The following is an 11112-nucleotide window of genomic DNA, read 5'->3' as shown; positions in this document are numbered from 1 at the left end:
ATGTTCTTCATTTGTTCTAATGCTTTCATTATTTGATGATTTTCTTCTATTAATTTTGTTTCATCTTTATTTTCTTCTTCTATATACCCAATGATTTTTAGTTTATTTTCACTTTGAATATCTGAACTATCTGAACTATCACTACTACTGTTACTGATGTGAATAGTTTTCCCTTTTACTTCTTTAACCATTGTTCTTAAGACTCTTACTTCTTCCTTTAATTCTTTTAATTCATCTGTAATGTGGATTAGCTCTGTTTTTGTTTGTTTTAATTCTAGCTTTGTTTCTTTTAATTCTTTTTTAGTATTTTTAAATTTGTGTTTATATTTTTTATATTTTTCGACCCATTCTGTACTCGAATTTATGACTAATTTTATGTTTTCTTTTTGTAGGTCTTTGATTTCTTTATGTTGTTTTTCGATTTTTAGTTGAAGGTATTCGGCTTCGGTGCTTACGTCTACATTGGATGGTTTAGCATCATTGTCTTTGAGTTTGCTGTTTTTTAGCGGTTCATATTTGTATTTTTCCTTTTCAATAATTTCTTGGGCGTGATTTTTAAGAAATGTTATTACACTATGTTCTTGTTCGGCCATTAGATTAGAATTGTCCTTTTTTGTGTAAATCGGTTAACAGATCTAAGGTTTTATTTACGGTTGTAGGGATTTTAGGTTTTATTTCACTTATATCCATCATTATTGGGTCCTTGCTTCGTCTCCAAGCATCTATGGGTACTATTTCTGGAGTTTTAGTTTGTGTTATAGTAATGTTTAGATTTTCTCCTGAGGTAATGCTACAGCTTTCTTCTATGGGTCTTTTTCTTTTGTCTATATTAGCTACTAACATGTTTAATTTTTCCAAAATTATCTTAAACGTTGGTATTTCCGATGTATTCCACAGTTTTGTTAATTCATGTGTTATCATTTCTTGGATTTGAATATGGTTTTCTTGTATTAAACTAAGAGTATTCTTTAATTGTTCTTTTGCTACAATCTCTATCCATATTTGGTCCAATTTTTGGTTAGGATCACTCATCTTTGTAGATTCTTTTTATCCATCCGTCTTCAAGTTTGATCCATTCTTTCTTAGGTGGTTCTAATAAAGAGTTTAATTGTTTGATTTCACATTCTAGTCTCTGTTGTTTAGATTCAATTTCTAAATATTTTATTTGAGATTCTATGATTGTCTCTGCCATAATAGTTTTTATTATTTGTAATTTTTTCTCTTTTTTATCAAGTTGTTGTCGTATGTTCATATTTTATTTATATACCGTATTTTGTTTTGGTCCTCTATCGTAATTCCTTCATTATTTATCTTATATTTTATTTTATTTAAAAAGTCGTATCCTAATAATAGTGCATATGTACTATCATATTCTGTTACTCCTACAATTATCTCATATTCTAGATCTTGAATTTTAAATCTAATTCTTATGCTTTTAGTTATGATTATTTCTCTTGTACTATTTGGACAGTTATAAGTTTGTGGTTCGATTAGTTCACATTTATTCTCATTTATTTGGCTAATATGTACTAAACTTTTGGTTCCTGTATTAATTTCAGCTATACAGTCAGTTGCTCGTAGCTCATTAAATAATATTACTTTTATTCGTAACTTATCTTCATAATATGTATGTAATAAATCTAATGTTCTCGGTTGTCTTATTATGTCTTTCTTAAAACTTAACCTTCCTCCTTCTATCCTAGGTAATAATTTCTGGATTGGTTGTAGTTTTCTAGAATTAAAATCTATACATATTTCATCTGGTATTGTTATGATGGAATTTTCCTTATGTTCTAGTGGTTCTAATATTTCCTGATATAATTTTGGTACTAATATATCCCTATCATTTTGTTTTCTGATATGATGATTACCTGTAAGGGCATATATCATTTTTGTTTCTATACTAATTACTTTACTTCCTGGGGGCATTCTTATTCCTTCTAATTTATAATAGAGTGTTAAAGCTAGATCTTTATGTTTATCTTCTAATGAGATACTAAAATCTGGTTGAATTGTGAATTTAAGTTTCTGATAAATTAAGTTTCCTCTTACTACTGCTATTAAGGCATCTTGGATATTATCTAATATTCTATCATCTAATACATATATTTGAATAGGAGTATCGATATTTTTCTGAAAATATGCTTTTATAGTGAATTCTATTCCTCCAAAGTAAATATTCCTATATTTCTTTGCTTCTTTATGTGATAATTTGGATAATTCTCTTTTTATTACGTCATTTGTTATTAAATTTATCCTTGCTCTACCATTTATAGTAGTTGTATCTATAATATTCTCATGCTTCTGAACAATATATCGTATATTTTTATTTCTCTCAAACCATTTTGTTTTAAATATCTTATTTACAGATAGCTCTTCAGTTTCATCTTGTATTTTCTGATAAATATCTGGTTTAAAACTTAAAGTTTGAGTTATACCACCTTCATAAGTATCCATTTGATAGTAGATATTAGTATTTTCTGTATGGGTTTGTTCTGTTATTTCTTTATTCTCTTCCATTGATTAAAGCTTGAATATGTCTGTAACTTATATATATATATATATATATATATATATGTGTGTGTTTCTCTATGTTAAATAGTTTATGTTATTAATTTTAGATAGTATGATTCATATTTTAATTAATTGTATTTATATAATAATTTAGGATTAATTTCAAATAAAATCCCTGTGGTTTTTTTTGTGACAAAACAAACATTGTGGTTGGCATCGTTAGCCATTTTGGTTGATTTTGCCAAATTTGGCCGATAACAATCTCAAAATAAAAAAATTCAAGAATTAAATTACGTTTTAAGCAACTTTGTCACGTCCTTGCCTAATTTATTATTTTTGATGAAAGTTGATTTCAATTGAGAGTATTTTAATTATATGATTAAAATCAAAGAAAATTTAGCATATCAATTTGAATTTACTTTTCAGAATAATATTTCTATAATATCACTTAATTCGATTAGATCCGAGATAATATTTTCGATTAGTTCTTTTATATTTTTACAAGAATTGAGATTTATTATAGACAACGAATTTTCTTTTATCGAACAAAAAAAAGAACAAATATGGATAGGAATGTGATAAATAAGGTCTAATTAGATGAATTAGAAGAATTGGGATTTAATTGAAAGGTTAGAATAAATTAAAGAGGGAATTATAACATTAAGGGACTTAACTGAAAGTTTTAGTAAATGGGAGGATTTAAATTAAATTTTTCCTAAATCTAGCTGTCTAACACAACCAGATCTTCGTGATTTGGGGATGGAGAAGGGCGGTCGACTCGATGGATACTGGCCTCCTTTTCTCTCAAATTTCACTCCGGATTACTCTCGATGGGGCTTTCCTACCAGTCTTATATGATTCTCGCTTAGTTCAGACCTTTAGGAGGTCTCATTAGACCAGTTCTGATGACAGCGGCGGCAGTTTCTGTCTCTGATGTAGAAGTTGAGTTCTTGAGGCATTTCGGTTGGTTTATAACTCACATGCAAAGGTAAGTTTGAGGTTTGTGACCCTTTGCTTTCCATATTCCCCTCTCTGACTTTGATTCTTCTTCTTATTTCGGATTCCTGCGGGTTCTAAGAACTCCTAGAGGCAGAAAAGTTATTCTGAATCTTTTAATTTGAAATGGGTGTTTAGCTGTGTTGTTAGATGTTGCTTGTTCATAAGGTGAGACTGATTTGTGTTGGCTCTAGCTTTGGTTTGTGTATTCGTTGTTGTTCTCTTTGCGTTTTCCCTTTGATTCGGTAAAGGAAAGCCTGCGTTCTACTTATTCCTGGTTATTGTTGTTTGTCTGAGATCATTATGTTTTTTTCTTAAGGGTCATTTGAGACCCTCACTTGAAGCTTTAGTTTAAACTATCTGTTACCTGTGTGCAGCTTAAACATTTTGATTATAGTAAGATCAGATTTGCAAAGGTTAGAAAAATTCACTTGGAAAGTCAATTTTCTTAGCAGTTATATGGTATTACCATGTTGATAAATTAACATTGTAAGGATAAGAATCAAACATATCAAGGACGAATCTGATACAATATTGAAGTACTAACCTTTTAACTAATGCTTGAGAAAACTCATTCGGTATTGCAAAATACTGTGTCTCAATTCAATTGTAGATATGTAATTGATCTAAATCTTTCGTCATGGGTGGGGAGAAATTGTTCCTCATGGCTTCTGAGATTAAATATCATGACAAGGGACCATTGTTTCATTGCTGGAAGTGGTTTTAGATTTAGGTTTTGCAGTTGGTCTTTAAGTACATTTTTGTTGTGTTCACTAACGTGAGTTGTTCGGTTTTGAGTTGCTTTTGAGTTAAATGGTTCAGTAAACAGATTCGTGTTAGACGTTAAATCATATTCTCTGGTAAAAGAGTCATTTTAAGCTTTGAGTTGGGTTTTGTGTAATAAAAGGAGTTGTGTTAAACGTGGAGTTGGTTTGTCTGCTTAATGTTATGAAATTCATAATTAAATAAAGAATAAAATCAAATCAAATGAATACTACACAAATCCGAAAAAGACGAAAGCTTATTCGGTATATGTCAGATATGAATTTTCTTCATGAAATGGAACATGGACATAATTGAATTATTTAACACAAGTGGAATAGAATGGGAATAATGAATGATCTTATAAGAGAATTTATTTAACTAATAAAAACAAGAACAAAGACGATGTAAATTGAATTCTTCTTATGCTTATGGGTGTATGGTAACAGGTATGGAGTAAAAAGAATCTGGCAAGTAATTATCAACTGGTATTTAGTTTATAAGCATATTAACTTCTATAAATTTTGAATTATCATGTTTGGTTTGTTAACCATATTATTGCTAGATTTTTTAAGTTGTCGTAATAATAGTTTAGTTAGAAAAATAAATTATTTAGATGGATAGAACTACGTGGCTTTGATTCCCGATTTAAATATTATAGGATGATTCGGGATACGCAGGAAGCTTGATAGAATTATCAAGTCCAAGCCAAATAATAAATAAATTTTAAATAGTTTGAATAAACATTTTAATTAGGAAGTTTGGTTGAAGAATATAATAGGTTAAAAGATAATTCGATTGAATTAATAGTGATACGTTAATAAGCTTTTACGCTTAAAAAAAAGTGATAGGTCGATTCCCTATAAGATAGGGTTGTCTTGTAGACAAGTAGACGTTCGTCATCTTGTCTTCCGGTCGTATCCGATGCCGTTTAGGATCGGGTGTGACATAGATCATATCGTGATTTGGGAATGTTGTGTTGTGTGGTGAGGTTGTGATCAATCCATTTGTCAAAATTGAAAGTAGGAAGGTTGGCTTTATAAGGTTGTCAAAAAATGCCTAATTACACGAACCTATAAATACAAACACCATTAATATCATTATTGATCAAAACGTTGCAAAAGTCGGGCGAAGAGGCCAACCTTACGCCTCTGTTGTATGAAGACCATAATTAGCAAGTTTTTCAGGAACTAAATACGGTTGAGTTTACCTCAAGCCACAATTTATGTCATCCAAAGCTCCAAGCCTTATTGACTGCATACATATCATTTCAGCCATGAATGCAAATGTCGTGGGAATAGCAAACGTGAATGCTCCTATAGGGAATCCTCCAGAGTTCCTAAAAACTCTGCCCGTGGCAACAGCTCCCAAGGAACCGATGGCTGCTCCATCTGCGTTTTTGCCTTGACCCAGCCACCTTAGGGAGGTGTCCACCGAACTGCTAGAATGTTGGAGGCAACATGAAATCGTTGAGGAAGAGCAAGTTGCGATGTCACATGAAAATCAATACTTGTAGTCGTCATGCTCAAATGAACCGTGCTAATGGAATTGACTTCCCTCACATGCTGATGTATAATATATAAAAGACACATATTTAGCCAAATAATCAGATTAACCCCTAAACTTATTTAAAAATTGGCAATGCCAACTCTCTAAATCTTATGTGGCTACTTAGTAAAATGACAATAAATAATTTTAATTAAGTTTAGATGTCAATAGGCCACAAGACACCAATAATTCACTTTAATCAAACTTAAATACCCAATTGAATTATTTGGTCAAGTACAAGACAAAACACCAATAATTCACTTTAAGCAAACTTAAATATCCAATTGAATTATTTGGTCAAGTACAAGGGTCTGTACTAGTAGGAAATATATCAAAACTGAACCTTGTGATAGAGTCCACCAAAGTTGGTCAAAGGAAACAAGCAAAAAGAAGCACGCATGAAGGTTTGAAGCAAGCATGAATGTTTCTCAAAGTAAAAGGCTACTGAAAATGTAATTCATTAAATGAGGATCAAAGAACTGATGAGTAATTTGAAAAAGAAACAAGGAAAGAAATCTTATTCAGCATAGCCAAATAAATACCTATACTCATATAGGGTTATCAAGTGTAATTTGTTTTACACTTTCCACACCTTTTACCGTTGGATATTTATAATTAAAAGGTTAGTATATTTCTATATTGAAGTTATCAAAATGATGTTTTTACAATCTACAATTATTATTTTTGTGACATGATGGATATTATTTTGTTTCATTTTAAGGACATTTTCTACTAGTTGAATTTATGATAGAATTTCAACAATGATACATTTAACATCTAAAGGTTTCAAGTGCTTCAAGAATCTAGTGTAGTCTTCCATTTATGTTATCATATTTAAATTGGTATATCTATCTGTAGATACTAGATAGTGTTAATGCCTTTTTGAGAACTTGGTAAAGCTACAAACTTATGCATTTTCTTTTTGCAGAGGAGGAGAAAGGTTACTAATGAACTTGTTAGTAAGCCAGATAGCTCAAACAACAAAGGTATGCTATATGATTCTTTAATTTTATAATAATTAGAGGAATACTAGAACTTGTTCAAATTTAAGAATTCAAACAATAACTAATTCTCAATTAGTGTTTTAATTGCAGAAAGCACAAGTGGTTCGGGAACTCAATGAAAAACAATGAAAGACAACAATAAACACTGGAGCAGTAAATAATCATCAGCATAATAAAGATCCATAGAACTTTTGCATCCAAATCAACCAAATACATACAGAACTAAAAATGGTTCTATGTTTTTTAAGAACCATAAAGAACAAAATTAGAATTAACATACCCTAATTTCTTTTGCTGTTTCCTTTTTCTGCTCTCCTTATGCACAACCACAGGACTAAAAAATGAATTAAAAAACGAGAATTAAAAATGAGAGTTGAATCAGTGAAAAATATTTACCAATAAACTCCAACAAATGCGAAAAACGTTCCACCTGCTCCAAGATGCTCCATTAGAGTTATCTGGAGAAGGAGGCTGTATAGAAAGGAGAGGGATCAGGTAGGAGGTCTGAAAGAAGAGGGATTAGATCGGAGAAGAAGAGATGACATGGGTGTTGGTCCCATGTAACGTGACAATATTAGTTCCAAAGGGGGGTTAGGAACTATTTAAATTTTTTACGCTAAGGCTGACTTTTTTTTAGTTTAAGACTTTAACTTAGTCTTTTAGCACAGTGATACTGAGTAGGTTTTAGAGACAAGCTTAGTCAACAGGTGACTAAGACTATTTCTATTCTTGAGTCAGGACATAGCACTTAAATCTATTCCCGAGCTTAGCTTCTCAGTTCACTCAACTCAGCTTATGTTCGTTTCAGTATTTTACTCGGCAGTACACAACAAGCAATATAAGGAGTTGATGACTAGTGGAGAATTTCCGATAGGTTTCCGTCTCTGTGGGGGCGTCGTTGGGTTCGACGGGGGGAAGCTCTGATGCCAAAGTCAGTATAGAAGAACAAGAGAGCAAACTGAATTGACCAAGGGTAAGTGAATGTGTACCTTGATAGCTTGAGATGCAATCTATATATAGTCATGAAGTTGTAACCTTTAGTAACTAGAAAGTCTCCATTAATGCTCCATTAATGGCGGTTACTGGTTTCCTTTAAGTATGCCCGTTAGCTTATTGATAGCTTATTAATGGTCTTTATTGCGGGATCGGCTCAGCTGTTTCAATAGCGGATTGAGTGGTTATGGCGATTCGCCTCATAGGTTCGCCCGCGGATCTCTTGTGGTGAGGTGTTGGTGATCCGCCTGTCGGATCTCTTTGCTCGATACGCCGTGATACTCCGGTATCAGGTGATCAACACGTGGCCGTTCTAGGCGAATATCTCTTTTGATCCTTGGAATAATATCTCAATGTTATTAGAAGCCCCCCTAAAGTTTCTTTAAAGTTCTTTAGGGCTTTTGAGCTTCTTCACGCGCCGTCATGATTACCTGCATTAATGGTCACTCTGTTCGATGCCAATCGATGGGTGACACATGTCACGGACACGCCACTCGAGGAAAGAGAGAACGCCTTCTTCCTTCCTCTCTTTCTCTTTCTTCCTCATTTGTGCTTCTCTTCCATTTTTCTTTACGCTTCTTTGCCCAGAGTTTCAGAATTCTCCAAGCTTTAACTTTCATGTAAGTGAATCTTTTTCATTCTATTTTTTCTAATGTTTAGGAGTTTTTCTTCATCCTCTGAATCGACCTTCGAACTTTTTAATTTGACCTCTTCTTCTGAAATCGTAGTTAGTTGGACTACTTCTTCGTCGGAAAATTCTTATTCCTCCGAAGGTATAGTTAGTTCTGACTTAGCTGAGTTGCGTAACTCGGCGCGTAATAGTAGTCGGACTCGTTCAGGTAGAATTCAGAACTCTTCCATCACCGTCCCTGGTATTGCTCCGGCAATAGCTTTTAGGCGATTTTTCGGGATGGAAGCCTCTTCTTCTGCCCCGTCTAGGAGAAAGGCACCTCGTGCGGAGTCTACTCCATCTCGCATGAGCGCCGCGGATCTGGCGAATCGCTTTCCATGGATAAAGGACTATGAGACTCAGTTGGCGGCCGCTCATCAACGACCCGCCTGTCCGCCAAGCGGATATCTGTCCGTATATTGCAGTCATGTAGAAAGAGGGTTCCGACTTCCTCTTCCTAAGATGATGGCGGACATTCTAGCTTACTTTGATATCACTGCCAGCCAGTTACACCCAAATGGCTGGTTAGATCTGGCTTTAGATTGCTACTTAGCTTCAAACTTAGGGGTAGTGTGTACTCCTGGTGTCTTTCGATCTCTTCATAAACCGTCAAAGCGAAAGTCTGAGTCTTTCCTCACTTTTGCAAAGTTTGGAACATATTCGCCGTTTAGCGGTAAGATGTCCAACGTCCATCTTTGGGACGAAAAATTCTTCTATGTAAAGATAAAAGAGGGCGAGTCTTTAGGCTTTCCATCGTTCTGGAATGCCAAACCCCTGCATATGGCGGGAGACATGCGCATATTGACAGATAGTGATGAGGTAGTGGCGGAACTCATGAAGAATGTCAAGGCAGATGCTTGGACATACGCTGACGCCTTGGACTTCATGATGAATGACATTCCTTTGATTCGCCAAGAAGGGGACAAGTTCATTTACTCAAAGTTTGCACAACTTGATCAAGGTAACTTTGTTTTTTCTTTGAACCTTGATTACCTTATTGTTCTCTTTGTCAGGGGTTTATCTAAGGCCAATCACGCTCTTGTAAAGATGCGCAAGAAACTGAAGGAGGATGAGGCTCGAAAGAAAGGGCAGGCAGCGGATCCCCAAAAGAGTGCAGGGAAACGTCCTGCTGATACAACGGCCGACCCGCCTCTGAAGAAGAGGAAGCCTACAGCTTCTGGCGGACAAAAGTTTATGGCGGATGCCATGAAATCCGCAATGCCCTTGGTAGAGAAGGAACAAGTAAGCTGTTTTTACCATTTCCCTTTGCCATATTTTGAATCTAAGTTCTGACCTTCCTATCTTGGTGCAGATGGCGAAGCCTGACCTAGGCGGTTACTGGTCCGCCAAACATAGTAACAGGGGATCTTTGGAGAATGAGTCTGTCATCAATGACCTGGACGAGGCTCTTGGTCAGTTGGGTGAGGTGCAAAAGAGCCAAAGCCTGACCTGGGCGGTTACTGGTCCGCCAAACATGGTAACAGGGGATCTTTGGAGAATGAGTCTGTCATCAATGACCTGGACGAGGCTCTTGGTCAGTTGGGTGAGGTGCAAAAGAGCCAGAACCAGATCCCAGGATCAGCCCATGTCCAAATGGGAAAAACGGAGCTTCTAACGGTAAGTTCCCTCTGTCCTTTTGTTATGTTTTGGATGAATGAGTGATCTCATTTGGGGAGAGTTTTGCTATTGTTCTTTTGTTTGAATGAACTGTTTGCCTTGATAGATATATACCCGTTTGCGTGCCATGGAAGCTGAGCTCCTTCAAGGTGTGGCGGATAAGGCCACTATAGAAAAGTTAGAGAAAGAAGTCGCTGATGCTAACGCGAATGCCACGTCCGCCATGGCCCTCAAGGATGCCGAGATCCAGAAGCTGAAGGAAAAGATCGAAGCAGATGCTAAGGAACATGAGGATGCCTTAGTAGACGCAGAATTCATGGCAGGGGAGCAAGCTTTCTTTTACGGCGAGTGGATTATGGCATATGTCCAACTGGCACATCCCGAAATTGATTTTACAGATCCGGAGTTCGCCGTTCCCGATGCGGATGTTGTCCTCAAATATCGCAAAATCCCGGACATCAAGGATTACATCCGCGATCACGTTCGGAAATGGATGAAGGGATCCGCCGAAGAAAGCAAACCTCTTGTCAACCTTAAACCCGTGGACCTCGATGAAGCGCCCTTGAAGACAGGCGACCAGAGTAAGGAGCTAATAACCGATGGCACTATTCCTCTAGGAGGAATTATCTCTGTAGAGCAGGAAGCCCCACTGGAGGGCGTATCTGGTGTTATAGAGAATGAAGCCCCTTTGGAGGGCGCATCGGGGAAAACAAATGCTAAGGAGGATGCTCCTATTAATGTGTATCTTTGTTTGTAAAACTTAAGTACAGTTTGTTAATCCTTGCTATTATTTATTTTACTTTTACGTTTGCGTAAGTAAATTTATAGGCTTTCAGGATTTGTTTTGAAGTAGGTGGCCAGCCATACTCCATTGTGTGAACCTTTGTGAAGGTTTGAAGCTGTTTTATTCCTTTAGAGGAAGTTAAGCTGCCTTAGAGATCATCTTGCTACCTATCTTTGAGGTGAATCGATCCGCCTTTAGGACTTGTGAACCCTTCTTTGGGAAGG

General features: G+C 35.5%; 1 protein-coding gene across 1 annotated transcript; it reads left to right on the top strand.

The window, feature by feature from the left end:
- The first annotated feature begins 3234 nt into the window (after nt 1-3234).
- LOC136233185 (uncharacterized) lies at nt 3235-10863 on the top strand. The gene is made up of 6 exons (XM_066022790.1): nt 3235-3502; nt 6749-6806; nt 6915-7797; nt 9501-9729; nt 9800-10104; nt 10211-10863. Exons 5-6 carry the CDS (start codon nt 10081-10083, stop codon nt 10859-10861), a joined length of 675 nt encoding a protein of 224 aa, XP_065878862.1. The 5' UTR covers nt 3235-3502; nt 6749-6806; nt 6915-7797; nt 9501-9729; nt 9800-10080; the 3' UTR covers nt 10862-10863.
- The last annotated feature ends 249 nt before the right edge of the window (nt 10864-11112 follow it).

The sequence above is a fragment of the Euphorbia lathyris genome, chromosome 6 (genome assembly GCF_963576675.1).
Source record: "Euphorbia lathyris chromosome 6, ddEupLath1.1, whole genome shotgun sequence".
NCBI classification, from domain to species: domain Eukaryota; kingdom Viridiplantae; phylum Streptophyta; class Magnoliopsida; order Malpighiales; family Euphorbiaceae; genus Euphorbia; species Euphorbia lathyris.
The sequence above is the reverse complement of the archived record's forward strand: the minus strand, read 5'-3'. Positions and strand labels throughout refer to the sequence as shown.

Excerpts from the sequence above, each read along its gene's own strand:
- LOC136233185 (XM_066022790.1), top strand. The coding sequence starts at position 10,081 with ATGGGAAAAACGGAGCTTCTAACG. Across the intron at positions 10,105-10,210 it reads GAAAAACGGAGCTTCTAACG|ATATATACCCGTTTGCGTGC; the intron begins GTAAGTTCCCTC and ends TTGCCTTGATAG.